The 19456-nt window shown below is 42.5% G+C and overlaps 1 protein-coding gene across 5 annotated transcripts in view; it reads left to right on the top strand.

Moving 5' to 3' along the window:
* The window catches only part of LOC134340088 (KAT8 regulatory NSL complex subunit 1-like), a 201897-nt gene that overhangs the window by 115380 nt on the left and 67061 nt on the right, over nt 1-19456 (top strand). For all 5 annotated transcript variants that reach the window (XM_063036917.1, XM_063036916.1, XM_063036919.1 and 2 more), the window contains one exon: nt 5324-5427. In XM_063036917.1, coding sequence (XP_062892987.1) covers nt 5324-5427 — 104 coding nt within the window. The remainder of the gene's footprint in view (nt 1-5323; nt 5428-19456) is intronic.

Genomic DNA, 19456 nt, shown 5'->3' with positions numbered 1-19456 from the left:
TATCTTCAGATTTTTCAGCTTCCCAAATACCTTTTCCTTAGTAATAGCGATGACGCTCACTTCTGCCCCTGACAACTCTTGCATTTCTGGCATTTGCTAGTGTCTTCCACAGTGAAAACGGATGCAAAACACTTATTAAGTTTCTCTGCCATTTCTTTGTCCAGCATTATTACCTCTCCAGCATCATTTTCCAGTGGTTCGATAACCACGTTCATCTCTCTTTTGCTCCTTATATATCTGAAAAAAACTTTTTGTATCCTGTTTTATACGTTGGTCCTTCATATTACCTTTATATTTCACTTTTTCTCTTTTATGGCCTTTTTAGTTGCCTTCTGTTGGTTTTTTTTAAAACTTCCCAATCCTCTACCTTCCCACTAATTTTTGCTATAACATTTGCCCTCTCTAAGCATCTAGGCGACTGATGAAGAGACTGAAACAGAGAGCCTTATTCCAAATAATGTATGCATGACCTGGCTCTTTGGCTCATGTTATCTCTTGGTTTGACCCCTTCTGTCCTGAAGAATCTTTTTATTTAATTTTGATCATACCCCTAAACTCAATTGGAAGAGGTATGTGCACTAATTAGAACAAGTTGGAATGAGGGGCATATTTGCAGGGGAGATGTCTGTTTGAGGAAAGGGATAGGACCATGAGCATAGATGGGTTTAGGTGATCAGAAAAAGTTAAAGAAACAGGTGTAGGCAAATGGATGCTTTGGACTTTTCAACAGCACTCCTGGTAGAGTAGTGTTTAGTGTGAAAATAGCCCCGAACCTGTTCATGAAATGCAACTTAAGTGTTTTGGATATCTAATATGTACAGTTGAATTTGAGAGGGTAAGGAACACAAGTGATGCACAGGATTCATTTTTACTCTCAAAACATAAATGGGTTTGATTCCGCTCACACTTAACTACTCACAGGTCTATATGTTCTGGACTTTTCATACCATTCACCCTTGAACTCCAAAAAAGGGCACCTGTTTTACTGTGGTTCCTCAGCACTGTGGTGAGGAATCTGCTTCTAGGTGCTAGGCTGCCCAGACTTGGCTTAAGATCAGATTTTCTTTTATCTGAATGAGGATACCTGACCAAGAGACTGAGGGTTATGGAGTAACACAGTACAGAAACAGTCCTTTTGGACCAAATAATGAATTTTTTTATGATATCATAGGTGGTGAGTCAGCTCATTTCATCTATGCCTACCCTGGCAGTGTAATTTCATTAGTCCTATTACCTGTCATCTCCTTTTGTGGGGTAATTTATTCTCTTAGATGCTCACGCATCGATTCTCTTGCTACTCTCTTAAACAAGGGGACAATTTATATGAGCCAATTAACCTACCAGTGCATGTTTGGTCGTGGAAGGTACCAGAGCGCACACAGAAAACCCACATAACAGTGGGAAAAAGTGCAAATCCATACAGCCAGCACCTAAGTTATAGAATGAATCCAGACATCTGGAACCTTGAGGCAGTAGCACAAAAATTTGGACAATGAAGTTGCTTAACTTTTGTAAATTTTATTTCATTTCTTCTTTTTAATTACTTGTATGTTTGATTTTAATTCTTTGTGAAAAGTAAGCATTTACTGAAGCACAGGTTTTAATTTGTCCATGCATGGCAGAGACTTTGAAAAACTCAAAAGCATCATTCTCTTTGACAGAATAAAAGTTCATTGCAACCTATTCACCTGGGGTGGGTTGTCAGTCTGAGGCTTACAAAACTTGGACTGTCTTGGTTTGGGAAGGCCTAAATCAATGGGACCAATGTATCTCTGGTAGGTTAATGCAGGCACAAACCAAATGGCCGTCCTCTCTGCCACCAAGTCCTTCCTCCAATAAAAGTCAACATATCTTCTAGTCCTTCTGCCAATGACGCGAAGGCTGTAATGGCATGTAGTGATCTGCACCATGTATAGTGCAACTTCAAGTTTCAGCTTCTGTTTCAAAACAGTGTGGTTGGCTTTTGATTTAATTGTCTTAATAGGGAGGAGATGTAAAGTATGTTATGCTATAATTTTGAAGAAAATTTCTGATATCTTGGCCAATATTTGTTCAGCTTTTAGCTTTGGTTGCTGTTAGTAAAAGCTTGCTGGGCACACATTAAATGTTGTGTTTCCTACCGTACAGTAACACAGAAGAATTTCCTTGTGTCTATGGTGTTTTTTAGGACAGGTGAAATAAAATTTGCAAATTGCTTTTGTAAATGTAATTTTTTTGCCTTTTTCCTGGAGTGTGAATAGCCACTTTGTGAGCCCATGTCTTTTGGCCTACACAGGGGAAAGTGACCCTGATTTTGTATCTTAAAATCAATTGTTCTTTCATTTTAAGTTGTATTACTTAACTGCGTAGGGTTGAGTACATCTTGTCATCTGATATCCTGCCTCAGTTGGAGTAGCATTGGTTTATTATTGTCACAGGTACTGAGATACAGTGAAAAGTTTTTGTGCCATTCCATATCTAAGTACATTAAGGTGGCAAAAAGGAACACACAATGCAGAATATAATGTTTCAGTTACAAAGGAAGTGTAGTACTGGTAAGTCAATAAAGTGCAAAGACCAGGACGAGGTAGGTTGGACAGTCGAGAGTTCATCTTTCAGCATACGAGAGGTCTGTGCATGAATCTGGTAACAGTGGAGTAGAAACTGGTTACACTTTATAGCTCAGGGGTCGGCAACCTTTTTGCCTCTGTGGGCCGGATCGCGTATTAATGAGTGGACGGTGGGCCAGATAAATGCCATAAAAAACTTGAAATATGGGAATTATCCACTTAAATATATCTAAGTTATGTTTTGCCTCAAATTAATTAATAACGCATGCTAGAAAATCATTTGTACTTTAAGGTTGCCTACCTCTGTTATAGCTCAAAGTGAGGGAAAGCTGTGAATTTTGTTCAGTGGAACAGTATTACAAAGTGGGCAAGTTGATGAGCTTTAATATTCAGCAATGCAAAATCTGCCTTTTGAACTAAGTTTGAAATGTGTAAAATGAATAGTACAGCATTTGTAGAAATGGAGAACCAACCTGGAAATAATTGATTGATTTTATATGGAAGTAGCTAGGTTTGTGATTTCCAGCATTCAGTTACAGGACCATTTCAGCCCACAGCAGAATTACGTTTGTCAGCAGACATTTTATTTCTGCTGACAGAAATGTTTATTTTCTTGAAGAACCAGCTTTTAACCTTAGTTTCACACACAAAATGCTGGAGGAACTCAGTAGGCCTGGCTGCATCTATGGAAAAGAGTAAACAGTCGACGACTTAGGCCAAGACCGTTCGTCAGGTTCCTAAGTTTCTCCAGCATTTTGTACATGTTGCTTAGATTCCCAGTATCTGCAGATTTTCTCGTGTTTAACTTTAGTTTGCCGACATAGCCTTCCTTGTCCTCCTTGGGTCAAACCATTTACTTCTCCTTGCTATAGAAATGCCTTTGACCTGTTGCTTTGAAGAATATCATATCATCAAAGTAAAATAAAAGTTAATTTTTAAAAAAAACTGTCTGCTGCTCATTGTCTTTTTAATGGGCATTTTTTGAGCAGTCCCAAGATCCTCTACTTGAGCAAAAAGCTGACGTAGTTAAACAGCTAGGGGAAAATAAAAATGATGCAGTATACCCCTCTTTGAACACTCATCTGCAGCATAGTACTCTGGTTGCTCAATCTAATCGGTCCCATAAACTGGCAGGATCAGAGAATTGCTAGACACTCCAGGCGCTGAACTATTTACCAGAAAGAATGCAAGAACTCTTATTTTTATTAACGCTCTTGAAAAGTGGTACTGGTCTGATGTGGTTGAAAAATGTGGGCTTATGTCAGTAGCCAAGCAAATAAAGTTTGAGCTGTGCTGTTGACTCATAACTCTTTGGAATACAGTGCTCCTAGGCTCCTTGAAACCAAACCTGGTCTTCATGATACAAATAGTGCTGGAAGTAATCAAGTCATCTGGGACTCTGGAAGAAGATGTGGTTATTGCTTTAGGTCAATGACATATTCAAATTTCCAGCATCTCTTTTTATTTATTTACAGCATGTCTTCTGTTGTCTGGATTAACTAATGAACAGAGTGCTGCTTGGTGGATATCATTTTACTCTCTGGGTACAGGAGACCTATTTGTAAAACAAGCGCACGTCCCATTGTATTGCATCTGGTTATTTTTCAGCATTGGCACATGCTTTAAGCTGTTTCCTGTAAACGATCCCAAACATTGAAATATTGTGTAACACTCTGGAATCTTACCCTCCACCTTTCTTTCTCCGTAGGCCTCCTGTCCCATGATCCTCCCCCTTCTCCAACTCTGTATCCCTTTTGCCAATCAACTTTCCAGCTCTTAGCTTCTTCCCTCCCTCTCCTGTCTTCTCCTATCATTTCGGATCTCTCTCCCTCCCCCCTCCCGCCACTTTCAAATCTCTTACTGTCTCTTCTTTCAGTTAGTCCTGACAAAGGGTCTCGGCCCGAAACGTCAACTGTACCCTTTCTATAGATGCTGCCTGGTCGCCTGCGTTCCACCAGCATTTTGTGCGTGTTGCTTGAATTTCCAGCATCTGCAGATTTTCTTGTGTTTGTGTTAATGAATAGGGTTCTTTATTTGACCTTAGCATGGTCATAAGAATAATTATCAGGACTGCTTGAGTTCTGAATACCAGTGTAAGGGGTGTCAGGAATAAACCCTGAAAAAGTCTTATCAGTATGGGGCACAGGTGGCACTGTTAGGCAGGCCTTGTGAGTTTATGTGCTGATTGGATTGAGACACAGATGCTCTGTGCTATAATTAAAATAAAAGAAGCCAGAGGGACTGGAGTGCTTCTTCTGTTCCTATATTATAAAGATGGAAATAAGAAATCTTTTACAAACCATTTGAAGCTCTTTTTGTGGTTTACTTAAGGCAGTGATCACAGAGTGGATCCTAACACCAGCAGCCAGGGATAGCTTTACTTCATTTGAAATTAGGTACATCGCCAGAATTCCTGCTTGTCAGTAGATTCTGATGTGGAAATCTTGAACAGGAACTATGCTGTTAACAAACTTGGACATGCCTTTGAATGTAAAATGAAATTTGTCAGCATTTTGATTGAAACAAAACATATCACCTTGGTTCTTTATTTTGTTTATAAGACATTGTGGTCAAGAAATGTAAAAATTACAAACAGAATGAGAAATAGAAAAAGAATAAAGGCATTTGTGCAAAAGCAACAATCCACACTTCTGGAGAATAAAATTTGTATACAAGTTGATCATTGTAACATGAATTTCTGAATAACCTTATTGAAAGGTGCTGTGTACTTGTAACTGGTGCTGCAGATATGGATTAATGTGTTTGCTTTTCAGGTTATTGCTGCTGTTCATCCTGTAGAAAATGTGACATCTTCCACGCCAACCGAACCAACAAAGACCTGCTGCCACTCCAGACCTGTCAATGGCATAGTCAACAGGTACTGTATTATTTGATTATTGATATAGAAATTGTTCCAGGGTGCAGTTTGCCCCTAAAGTGGAATGGGACTGGAAAGAATATGATGCACCTTAAAAAAAAAATATTGTTGAAGGTGTGAGCTTATCATTCTTTCTAAATTGTGATTGTAAGCAAATAGACATAAACTTGAAGCCATAGTAATAGCGGAAGTAGAGTATATGCAGATGTACCCAGTAATTTGACTTGAAGAAATAACAGGCACATGGATAGATAGTAAAGGATTAGAAGGATATGGGCTGAAAACTGGCAAATGGGTCTAGCTGGGTCAGCATGTGTACAATGGGCCTGTGATCCTGTTTCTGTATTGTATGACTTTGTCAAGCAATGATATCCGACAAGAGAAAATCCAAATATCACCTCCCGACATTCAGAGGCATTGCCATCTCTGAACCCCCGCTATCAATATCCCAGAGATTAACATTGACCAGTAACTGAAAAGAGGAGCCATGTACATAGCGTGACTTTGAGCAGGTCAGAGTCTAGGAATCTGGTAGCACGTGTCTCACCTTCTAACTTGCTAATGTCTGTCAAGTCAGTAGTGTAATGGAATGCTGAAACAAGAGAAAATCTGCAGATGCTGGAAATTCAAGCAATACACACAAAATGTCATCAGGGCAGTCCTGATGAAGGGTCTTGGCCTGAAATGTCAAGTGTACTCTTTTCCATAGATGCTGCCTGACGTGCTGAGTTCCTTCAACGCTGTGTGTGTGTGTGTGTGTGTGTGTGTGTGTGTGTGTGTTCGTTCCACTGCCCAGATGAGTGAGGCTTCAACACTGAAGAAGCTCAATACCATCCAGGATATAGCAGCCCACTTGGTAGGCATGCCATTTACAACCATTCACTCATTCTGCTGTGGTAGCAGTTGATGCTATCTATAGGATACACTACAGAAACTCGCTGTACTGACACATAATACTTATCAAACCCATGACCTCTATCAATTGCCAGGATATGGTCAGCAAAAGCTCTAGGTTTACTACTATTTGAAGTTGTCCTCAAAGGCAAATGCCATCTTGACTGGGAAATTGTGATAGGAATGGGAGATGGAATTTAAGCAAGTGCAAAGTGTTACATTTTGGGATGTTAAAACAGGGCAAGAGCTGTACAGTAAATGTTAGAACCCTGGAGAATCAGAGTCAGTAAATAGTTGATGTTTCAGACCGAGACATCGACTATTTAGTCTTTTCCATAGATGCAGGCTGGCTTGCTGAACTCCACCAGCATTTTGTGTGTTTTAAAACGCAAACACTAGGAATAGGGTTCCCCTGGTCCTCACCTACCACCCCACCAGCCTCCGGGTCCAACATATTATTCTCCGTAACTTCTGCCACCTCCAACGGGATCCCACCACTAAGCGCATCTTTCCCTTCCCCCTCTCTCTGCTTTCCGCAGGGATCGCTCCCTACGCGACTCCCTTGTCCATTCGTCCCTCCCATCCCTCCCCACTGATCTCCCTTCTGGCACTTATCCTTGTAAGCGGAACAAGTGCTACACATGCCCTTACACTCCTCCCTTACCACCATTCAAGGCCCCAGACAGTCCTTCCAGGTGAGGCAACACTTCACCTGTGAGTCGGCTGGGGTGATATACTGCGTCCGGTGCTCCCGATGTGGCCTTCTATATATTGGCGAGACCCGACGCAGACTGGGAGACCACTTTGCTGAACACCTACGCTCTGTCCGCCGGAGAAAGCAGGATCTCCCAATGGCCACACGTTTTAATTCTACATCCCATTCCCATTCTGATATGTCTATCCACGGCCTCCTCTACTGTAAAGGTGAAGCCACACTCAGGTTGGAGGAACAACACCTTATATTCCATCTGGGTAGCCTCCAACCTGATGGCATGAACATTGACTTCTCTAACTTCCGCTAATGCCCCACCTCCCCCTCGTACCCCATCCGTTATTTATTTATATACACACATTCTTTCTCTCTCTCTCCTTTTTCTCCCTCTGTCCTTCTAACTATACCCCTTGCCCATCCGCTGGGTCCCCCCCCCCCCCCCCGGTCTTTCTCCCCGGACCTCCTGTCCCATGATCCTCTCATATCCTCTTTGCCAATCACCTGTCCAGCTCTTGGCTCCATCCCTCCCCCTCCTGTCTTCTCCTATCATTTTGGATCTCCCCCTCCCACTTTCAAATCTCTTACTAACTCTTCCTTCAGTTAGTCCTGACGAAGGGTCTCGGCCCGAAACGTCGACTGTACCTCTTCCTAGAGATGCTGTTTGGCCTGCTGCGTTCACCAGCAACTTTGATGTGTGTTGCTAGCATTTTGTGTGTGTTGCTTTGGATTTTCAGTATCTGCAGATTTTCTTGTGTTTGTGAATCAGAATCAGGTTTAATATCACCAGCATATGTTGTGAAATTTGCTGACTTAACTGCAGCAGTACAATGCAATACATAATAATAGAGAAAAAAATGAATTACAGTGGATATATATAAATATATATATATATATATATATATAATTAAATGATGATGAAAAATTAAAAAAAAATTGTGAGGTAGTGTTCATAGGTGTTTGATGTCCATTCAGAAATCGGATGGCAGAGGGAAAGAAGCTGTTCCTGAATTGTTGAGTGTGTGCCTTCAAGCTCCTGTACCTCGTTCCTGATGGTAACATTGAGAAGAGGGCATGTCCTGGGTGATGGAGGTCCTTAATGATGGATGCCGCCTTTTTGAGGCATTGCTCCTTAAGATATCCTGGGTACTATGGAAGCTAGTGATAGAGCTAAGTTTACAACTCTCTACAGCTTATTTTGATCCTGTGCATTAGCTCCCCCAATACCAGACAGTGATGCAGCCAGTTAGAATGCTTTCCATGGTACATCTGTAGAGAATGTTGTAGAACTGAGACACCTCATAGTCATAGTCATACTTTATTAATCCCGGGGAAATTGGTTTTCGTTACAGTTGCTCCATATACCTAGGGGTATAAATACATTGTTCCCTGAAAGTGTTAACGCAATGGATACGGCGGTAGAGATGGTGCATGCCGTGCTTGCCTTCGTACAGGAGGACAAGACCTTGATGAACTGTTGATAAGGTCCTTTGTGGTAGGCTCACCCAGAAGATTAAGATGCATGGTGTCCACAAAGGCTTGGCCAGTTGGATTCAGAATTGGCTTGCCCAGAGAAGAAAGAGGATAGAAGTCAGTGGGTCGTACTCTGACTGAAGGTCTGTGACTAGTAGTGCGAGATCATGCACTTTGGAAAGAATAGTAGAAGAGCAGATTATTATTTAAATGGTGAAAGATTGCAGCATGCTGTTGTGCAGAGGGACTTGGGAGTGCTTGTGCATGAATCGCAGAAAGTTGGCTTGCAGGTACAACAGGTTATTAAGAAGGCAAACGGAATGCTGGCCTTTATTGCTAAAGGGATTGAATTCAAGAGCAGGGAGGTCATGCTGCAACTATACAGGGTACTGGTGAGGCTGCACCTGGAGTACAGTGTGCAGTTCTGGTCTCCATACTTGAGGAAGGATATACTGGTTTTGGAGGCAGTGCAGAGGAGGTTCACCAGGTTGATACCAGGGATGAAGGAGTTAACCTATGAGGAGAGATTGAGTCACCTGGGACTATACTCTCTGGAGTTCAGAAGAATGAGAGGGAATCTTATAGAAACATACAAAATTTTGAAAGGGATAGATAAGATAGAAGTAGGAAAGTTGTTTCCATTGGTAGTGGGACTAGAACTAGGGGACATTGCCTCAAGATTCAGCGGGGAAGACTTAGGACGGAGATGAGGAGAAGCTGTTTTTCCCAGAGAGTGGTGAATCTGTGGAATTCTCTGCCCAGGGAAGCAGTTGAGGCTTCTTCACTACATATATTTAAGATACAGTTAGATAGGTTTTTACATAGTAAGGGAATTAAGGGTTATGGGGAAAAAGGCAGGTAGATGGAGCTGAGTTCACGGACAGATCAGCCATGATCTTATTGAATAGCAGGGCAGGCTTGATGGGTCGGATGGCCTACACCTGCTCCTATAACTCGTGTTCTGTTGGGTACATGATGGACCTCTGCTGTTTGAGATATTTGTAAATGGATGAAAACATTGATGGTACATAAACTGGTGGTGTGTGGATAGAAAGATTGCCAACAGATATGCAGGATATAGATCAGTTGTAGATATGGGTAGAGAAATGACAGATAGAGGTGTTGCACTTTGAGGGACCAAATGTAAAGGGACAGTACACAGTTAACAGAGGGACCCAAGTTCATTGCTCCCTGAAAGTGGCCTCACAAGCTGTGGGGTGGTTAAGAGGGCATATATCATGCTCATCTTTATGAAACTGATTGAGCTGCATTTCTAGAATTTTATTTATTTCATATTGGAAAGATGCAGAGGGTTTGGAAAGGATGCAGAAGAGGTTTATAAAGATGCTGACTGGATTAGAGGGCATGTGCTCCAAGGAGAGGTTGGACAAACTTGGGTTGTTTTCTCTGGAAAGAAGTTTATAAAATTATGAGAAGCATGGATGGAGTTGACAGCTGGTATCATTTTTTTTGGTACCTATATTGAAATGTCTAAACCTACAGCACATACATTTAAGGTGAGAGGAGATGTGTTGGGGTAAGTTTTCTTTACATAGGGGTGGGTACCTGGAATGCACTGTCAGGGCTGATGGTAGAGGCAGTTATGATGGAGGTATTTAAAAGACTTAAATAGGCACATGAATGTGCAGAGAAGTGAGTGATATGGGCCGTGTAGGCAGAAGAGATTAATTTAATAATTAGGTGTCTTAGCTTGATTACTTTGGCACAGCACTATAGCCAGAAGGACCTGGCCCTGTTCTGTACTGTTTTATTTTCCAGATCACACTTGGAATTTTGTGTGCATTTCTGGATGCCATTCTATAGGGAGGATGTGGTTTTTCTAAAGAGGATGCAGAAATGGCCCCCAAGTATGTTGCTGGGACTTGAAGGCTTGAGTTATAAGGCGAGAAGAAATGGGTCTCTCCTTTTAACCCAAGCCTTCAAGTCCCTGCAATAGGAACTGTTATTGCTGGAGCAAAGGAGACTGAGGCAGCCTTACTGAGAGTTATAAGATCGTGAGGGGTATATTTTTCCCAGTGGAAGAGCAGTGGGAAAATGGAATGAGTTGCCAGAGAAAGTGGCAGAGGTGGAAACAAATACAACATTTAATAAAGGGCATTTGGACAGGTGTAGTAGATAGGAAACATTTAGAGGGATGTGGGACTAGCTCAGGCTGGCACCTTAGGCATGGACTATTGTTGCCAAAGTGCCTCTTTTTGTGCCTTATAATTCTCAGACTATAATGAAATTGGTGTAGGGCTATAAAATTGTAGCAATGTTTCTTCCGATTTGTAATAGTATTTTGTACAGGAGTTGTCTTAATTATTGTCCATGTGGAGTTCATCTATTGGGTGAGGTCATAAAAGCCTGAGCAGTGTACTTAATCTTGGTGGTATTAATGAAAAGGTCCAAGTCACAACCAGCTGCTTGCCCAGCCTGTGAGCAAGGTCTACTTAGCTAATTTTGTATGTTTAAACTCTCATTTCCTTCAGTTTTCTTATAATGGCTATTTTAACTCTGTATACCTCTACTGGGTAAAATGCAGTGAGACTGATGCTGCATGGCTTACAGAAACTTCACTGCACAGGACTGAGCTCACTGGATTGTACTACACACATCAAAGTTGCTGGTGAATGCAGCAGGCCAGGCAGCATCTCTAGGAAGAGGTACAGTCGACGTTTTGGGCCAAGATCCTTCGTCAGGACTAACTGAAAGAAGAGCTAGTAAGAGATTTGAAAGTGGGAGGGGGAGGGGGAGATCCAAAATGATAGGAGAAGACAGGAGGGGGAGGGGGGAAACCCAGAGGATGGGCAAAGGGGTATAGTGAGAGGGACAGAGGGAGAGAGGAAAAGAATGTGTGTATATAAATAAATAACGGATGGGGTATGAGGGGGTGGTGGGGCATTAGCAAAGTTTGAGAAGTCAATGTTCATGCCATCAGGTTGGAGGCTACCCAGATAGAATATAAGGTGTTGTTCCTTCAACCTGAGTCTGGCTACTGGAATCCTCGTGGTCACTGGATTGTACACCAGCTTAGTTGATGTACCAATTTACATTCCCCTCACTAAGTTCCAAGAGAGAAGGGAGACATTGAGTATATTAGAATTGGGTGTTTTGTCATAACATCAAGTTGTTGACACACGATGCAACTTGTGTCTTCTTTGTACCTGGAACTTGGTGAGGGGAATGTAAATTGGTACCTCAACGATACACAGATGGAAAATTTAATCGGTTAAGGGAATAAAATGGTGAAATCTTGCTTGCTTTAACTGCTTTGAGCAAAGTAATTATTTTAGCATGCCTGCAGCAAATTGGCGGTGATAAAATGACAATGTTTTTAAACTTCAAGTTCAAATTTACATTTTCCTAATATTGTGACTAATTTAAGCTTCTGTATTTAAAAGTACTTACTGACGTCTAGTCCATATACTAGGCACCCACCTGTTTGCAACTCAGAAGATTTTTCTATTAATACCAAGACTATATGTAGTGTTGGTTATTGTGGCCCTTGTGTATTTCAACATCTGTGCTGTAACTCATTGACAAGGCAAACTGTCAGCAGTATATGAAGTGCAAACTTTGCATCAATTGTAAGTATGTTGCCCTTGATGCAGAGCATACATGTGGTCCAGGTTTTTTTAAAGGATTTCCAAAATTAGCTAATGTTTTTCTACTTTGCCGAAGTGTCTTTTTTCAGTCAAGTAACCAAATAGCTACATATAAATATTAATGGAACATCTCAGTATGCCCTATCACTATTTTGGTATATTTTATTACAAGTGGTACACTTATATTGACAAATGGGGAAATACACCTTCTGGTTGTTCTATCACTAATTCTTAAAGGACTTTACCAGGCTCCCACTGTAAGCATGTGCTGCATAATCAGTAGGTTGGACTATCAGTACCAAATAACTACTAATCACTGAAGCAACATTACATATGGTGTTCTCTGATGCCTTTGCTTTGAATTCTTGGTGTTGTAGCTGGTCTTATCAAAATATGTACTGATTAGCTCTAATTTGTACAGTTCCATTGTGGTGCACACTTGCGTTTGGTACTCACACTTTGTAGTACAGGTTTCCCCCGCCATCCAAAGGTAGAGCGTTCCTATGAAACGGTTCATAAGCCGGAATGTCGTAAAGCGAAGAAGCAATTATCATTTATTTATATGGGAAAATTTGTGAGCGTTCGCAGACCCAAAAATAACCCACCAAATCATGCCAAATAACACATAAAACCTAAAATAACACTAACATATAGTAAAAGCAGGAATGATATGATAAATACACAGCCTATATAAAGTAGAAATACTTTTCTACAACCATTGCCTGCACTGTTCTCCGTAGCAAAAATCTCACGCAAGTGCTCTTGGCACAAAGATGGCGCAAACGCTCTCGGCGGAAAATCTCACGCAAGTGCTCTCGGCAGAAACACTCTGTCCAGTAACTTTTAAGCTATGAAGCTGCCAAATCATATCAAATAACACATAAAAATACACAGCCTATATAAAATAGAAATAATGTATGTACAGTGTAGTATCACTTACGGGAATCAGGAAGACAGCGCAGAGCACATTGATGATGGTGTGTTAGGCTGAGTCGTTGGAGGTTGGGGTGGTGCAGTTGTCCCCACCCTCCGGGCAGCGACCGATACCGATCCGCGAAGCATGCAGAGGTCCAGCGGTAGCTGGGATGTACCCAGCACATCTTTAAGAAAAAAGCCAAAATAAACAAGTTAATTAATTAGGTGCCGCCCGGCACGTAAATATTGGCCAGATCAGAGCCGATTGCCGATTGCGTCACCTCTGATCTGGGCCGACATTTACGTGCCGGGCGGCACCTAATTAATTAGCTTGTTTATTTTGGCTTTTTTCTTAAAGACGTGCTGGGTGCCTCCCGGCTACCGCTGCATTCTCTGTGAATCGGTATTTGTCTGCGGCCTGGGGTTTGGAACCACTGGGGTGTCATCTGATCGTCGATCAGGGCAGGCAGGTCATCTTCTTCTACCTCTGCCTGCCTTGATGTCGAGGGTTGCGGTTCGTCGTCTGCTGTGGCTGATGTGGAAGGCTTGAAAAACGACAGTATGCTTGACTGCTAGCCTCGCGCATTTTTCTATCATACAGTTCTTTGTAAGCACTCAAACCATTTTTCAAATATGCCCTAAACCGACGTACCCTTTCAAAATTAAAGTCGTACTTCATCATTGCAGTGAAAATCTCACGCAGTTGCTTCACGTTCAGTTCCTGGACGACTTCACTTTCGGTCCATTCGCTACTGCATTCGGTTTTGATTGCTATCCTTTCCTCTTCCAATTGCATCAGCTCTTCATTTATCAGTTCTTGGTCTTGGGATGCCAAAACCTCTTTAACATCATCTTCATCAACTTCCACAAGCCAAACTCACTTGGTCCTTGCTTCATTCACCACGATTGAAACACTTAATTATGTCTAGTTTTACGCTAAGTGTAACACCCTTACGAGCTCTTTTAGGCTTTTCTGATACCTTAGAACTCTTCTTGCAAACGGCTGCTCACAGGCATGTGTTTAAGCAATGTTGGCGAGAATGCCGTGCGAATAGGGGGGAGAGCGGCTGCTCGAGGTGCGCGCTGCCTTTTTTCGTAACAGTGAAAACACCTTCTGAAAGCGAAAACAGGGTACTAATGTAGGTCTTTCGTAACAGTGAGGTTTTGTAAAGCGAGCGTTCGAAAAGCGGGGGACACCTGTACCACAAAAGGAAAAGAATTGTTAAATTAGCGTGAGTAAACGTAGACACATGCTCTGGACCTGATAGCCTGTAACTTTGAGATGCAAAAGGAGTGACTGCACGGATGTGGATCCATTCAGATGACCTTACAAAATTGTCCAGATTCTGGAGTAGTCCCAGCAGATTGCGAGGCAGCAAAGTTAACATTATACACCAGGGGTCCCCAACCTTTTTTGCACCGTGGACCAGTTTAATATTGACAATATTTTTGCTGACTGGGGGGTGGGGGGGTTGTTAATCACGACCGGAATATAGGTGAAACTATAAGTCACTTATAATACGCTCAATTTCGTTTCCAAAAATGTTTATCTAACAAATTTAATAGTAAACACACAGCGCATATTTTCCTTCCATGAATATAGTGATAAGTCAATTATAAGTTACTTATAACTCAATAGCATCAAAACATTTTAAGTAACATTTGGATATTAAACACACAGCGCATATTTTCCTCGTATGAACTTATAAAATTATTTCAACACACCAATATCGCTGAATCAGTGGGAGCCCTGGGCTTGTTTCTCTGCAACAAGATGGTCCCATCAAGGGGTGATGGAAGACAGTGTTACTCGAAGGGGGTTCCTTATGTCCAGTCTATTCCGCAGTTTAGTTTTCGTTGCGTTCATTGCAGAAAATCCTGCTTTGCAAAGATATGATGTTGGAAATGGAAGCAACGTTTTCAGTGCTTTTGTGGCTATCTCAGGATATGCAGGCCACACTTAGATCTCCTCCAGTTTGCCTACCAGCCCCGACTAGGAGTTGAGGATGCCATTGTCTACCTGCTAAACCGTGTCTACACCCACCTGGACAAGCCAGCGAGCACTGTGAGGGTCATGTTTTTTGACTTCTCCAGTGCGTTCAACACCATCCGCCCTGCTCTGCTGGAGGAGAAGCTGACAGCGATGCAGGTGGATGCTTTCATGGATTCTTGGTTACCTGACTGACAGACCACAGTACGTGTGCTTGCAACACTGTGTGTCCGACAGAGTGATCAGCAGCACTGGGGCTCCACAGGGGACTGTCTTGTCTCCCTTTCTCTTCACCATTTACACATCGGACTTCAACTACTGCACAGAGTCTTGTCATCTTTAGAAGTTTTCGGATGACTCTGCCATAGTTGGATGCATCAGCAAGGGAGATGAGGCTGAGTACAGGGCTCCAGTAAGAAACTTTGTCACATGGTGTGAGCAGAATTATCTGCAGCTTAATGTGAAAAAGACTAAGGAGCTGGTGGTAGACCTGAGGAGAGCTAAGGTACCGGTGACCCATGTTTCCATCCAGGGGGTCAGTGTGGACATGGTGGAGGATTACAAATACCTGGGGATACGAATTGACAATAAACTGGACTGGTCAAAGAACACTGAGGCTGTCTACAAGAAGGGACAGAGCCGTCTCTATTTCCTGAGGAGACTGAGGTCCTTTAACATCTGCCGGACGATGCTGAGGATGTTCTACGAGTCTGTGGTGGCCAGTGCTATCATGTTTGCTGTTGTGTGCTGGGGCAGCAGGCTGAGGGTAGCAGACACCAACAGAATCAACAAACTCATTCGTAAGGCCAGTGATGTTGTGGGGATGGAACTGGACTCTCTGATGGTGGTGTCTGAAAAGAGGATGCTGTCCAAGTTGCATGCCATCTTGGACAATGTCTCCCATCCACTACATAATGTACTGGGTGGGCACAGGAGTACATTCAGCCAGAGAGTCATTCCACCGAGATGCAACACAGAGCGTCATAGGAAGTCATTCCTGCCTGTGGCCATCAAACTTTACAACTCCTCCCTTGGAAGGTCAAACACCCTGAGCCAATAGGTTGGTCCTGGACTTATCTCATAATTTACTGGCATAATTTACATATTACTATTTAACTATTTATGGTTCTATTACTATTTATTATTTATGGTGCAACTGTAACGAAAACCAGTTTCCCCCGGGATCAATAAAGTATGACTATGACTATATTCAGCCTTGACTTTGATCCAGAATGCCGGCAGAGATGTTATGTCAAACATACTTTTCAGCCCACCGTCATTTGCAGGCTCAAGGAGTTGATCTTCTTCCCGCGCTGACATGGATGATTCACCGGTAACGCTCGAATTCTGTCAACAGCGAAGCTAGGTGATCACGAACCAGCTGTGAGAAAGACAGTGCAGCCTCAGTCTCTGCCAAAATCCCAGCTAATGTTGGGAACATGTCAAATATGCCCCTGTCCACTTGCCGTCCCCACAGTTCCAGTTTGGCTGTGAAAGCAGACACTGTATCTGCCAACTTGAAGACAGTTGTCATTCTCCCCTGAAGTGACAAATTGAGTTCATTGAGTAGGTTGAAGATGTCACACAGATAAGCGAGTTTTGCTATCCACTCCTCGTCACTGAAGTGTGCTGCCAGTGGTGACTTTTTTCCTGAAAGAAATCTCTGTAGCTGCTCTCTTAACTCAAAAACCCTGGCCAGGGCTCTCCCCCTTGATAGCTACCTGACCTCAGTGTGAAAGAGAAGGTGTTTGTGCTCTGCATCCATTTCCTCGCAAAGCTGCTCAAACAGACGTGAGTTAAGGGCTTTTGCTTTGATGTGATTGATAACTTCAACAATGTCACTCAATACACTGTTAAGACCAGGTGACATTTTTCAGCTAGCCAACATTTCCCTGTGTATGACATGGTGTGTAGACGGGCATTCAGGAGCAACTTCTTTGACTCAGGTAGTGAAACCAGACAGCCGTTCAGTCATAGCTGCAGCCCCGTCTGTGCATATTCCAACACAGAATGACCAGTCCAGTTTGCCTGACATGTAGCCATTCAAAGAGTTGAATAGTTCTGCCCCAGTTGTGTTAGTTGGCAGCGACAGTGCACACAACATATCCTCCTGCACATCGTCTTGAAATATATATCACACATAAACCAGCAGCACTGCCTTGTGGACATTGGTAGACTCATCGACCTGGATAGCATATCATGGTGACTCGTTAAGCCGTTCCTATAGCTGTGCTTCAATATCCTCTGCTCTGTCGATTATCCTTGAAACTGTGGTAGCTGAAAGAGAAACCTGTGCCATCTTGTTGGCTGCAGCTTTTCCCAACAGTTCACGGCACATGTCCTTGGCAGCAGGCAGAATCAATTTTTCACCAACAGTGAAAGGCTTCTTAGCCTTAGCAATAAGGCTAGCCACTAAGTACGACGCTCTCAGAGCAACAGCATTTGTGGAAGTGGTGGCTCTCAGCACTTGCTTCTGACCCACTTGCTCACTTTTTTTCCACTCAAAAAACTCAACGGGTTTGCCTTTAAGTGCAGGGTGCTTGGACTCAAGGTGCCGAAGCAGTTTTGAGGGCTTCATTGCCTCATTTTTCAACTTGTCTCCACATATCACACACAGGTGGCTTGGATCATGCGAGTCACTGGTCGCAATAAAGCCAATTTTACATATGACTCGTCGTATTTTCTGTTGAAGGAAGCTTTCTTTTTTTTTTGCAGTCTCAGCCTCAGCTGTCTCTGTGTTATCATCATCGTTAGGCCTTTTATGTCCTCTTCCACCTCTTCGAAAGAAACTCTCAAGCAATGTTTGTTTTTTACTTATTCCGACTGATGACCTCCAGCGTGGGTAATGACCTCGTGTGCATTCAAGCTCAACAGTGGGCATGACAGGAAATGAGGAAAGGTGCAGCTGGCCCATATCGCTTCATAAGCACCAAATCATATTGTTTCCTTGCGGCCCGGTAGCACATGCTTTGCGGCCCGGTGGTTGGGGACCACTGTTATACATTATAGGTTTAGAAAAGAGACAAAATGGCAAGTTACCAAACTGCTGGTCGCAAGAGACTGTAAATGCTGGAATCTGGACCAAAAGCTCCCTCTTTTACATGGCCCTGTTATGGCAGGAGGAAGATTCATTTTTTTATTCTATACCTCTGTTCATTTTGTATAACCTTCAGCTTCCCCCGCCCTCCTTGGCTTTCTCTGCTCCAAGGAAAGTGCACCTGGTGCAGTCCAGCCCAGGCAATTTTTTTATAAAAATTCTCTACACCCTGTACAGAGAAAATAATTATACTGTCTTTTCCAGTAGCCCCATTTGGTGCAATTCGTGGCCTTCCTGTAGTGTGTTGACCAGAACTGCACACTGTACTTGTGTGATCTTGACAAAGTCATCTACAGTTGTACCATGACCTCCATGTTCTTGTATTCCATGAAGGCAACCTTACTGCCTTAACCATATCTATCTCTGCTACCACTTTGAGGGTTCTGTAGACCTCAATATAAGGACAGTGGTGTACCTCACTTTTCTTCATTAGCTATTCTGGTAATTATGTCTTGAAAGAACCATCGCTTATTCAGACATTGTTTAACTTGTGTGTTAAATGGGTGGATGCACTTGTTTTTCCCAGAATTGGGGAATCAAGAATTAGAGGGCATAGGTTTAAGGTTAGAGGAAAAGGTTTAATGGGAAGTAGAGGGACATTTTTTTTTTTGTAGAGCATGGTAGATATATGGAGTCAGTTGCAGGAGAAGTGGTTGGGGCAGGTACAATAACATCTTTTAAAAGACAGTGGATAGATACATAGGAAAGGTTTAGAGGATATGGACCAAATGGAGGCAAATAGCACTAGCTTGAATTGGCATCTTGACTAATTGGGCTAGATGGCTTTTTTCTGTGCTTTATGACTCTGTGTTTAAGTTGTGGCCCTTTTTGTGTGTGCTTGTTAACCAAGGCAGTTAAATCTCTCAACTCTGTTGTTCCTTCAACATGTTTTGTTACATTGATTTTTACAGATACCAGAATTTTCTTTACCGCTGACATTAACATATGGCATCGTGCATGCATATAAGATACTTGTAGGATTGATAGGTTAAGTGCTGAGAGGCTATTTTCCGTAGATGCAGGATGTAGGCGAGAAAAGTAATCTTGGGTTTAGGGGTCTGCAATTTATGCTTGAGATGAGATGTTTCTTTAAACAGAGGTTTGTAAATCTTTGGAATTCACCAATAATAGAAAACAAATAAATCTGTGGATACGAAGAATTCTGCAGATGCCGGAAATTCAAGCAACACACATCAAAATTGCTGGTGAACGCAGCAGGCCAGGCAGCATCTCTAGGAAGAGGTACAGTCGACATTTGGGGCCGAGACCCTTCGTCAGGACCCTGACGAAGGGTCTCAGCCCAAAGTGTCGACTGTACCTCTTCCTAGAGATGCTGCCTGGCC

The sequence above is a fragment of the Mobula hypostoma genome, chromosome X1 (assembly GCF_963921235.1).
Source record: "Mobula hypostoma chromosome X1, sMobHyp1.1, whole genome shotgun sequence".
Taxonomy (NCBI): domain Eukaryota; kingdom Metazoa; phylum Chordata; class Chondrichthyes; order Myliobatiformes; family Myliobatidae; genus Mobula; species Mobula hypostoma.
The sequence above is the reverse complement of the archived record's forward strand: the minus strand, read 5'-3'. Positions and strand labels throughout refer to the sequence as shown.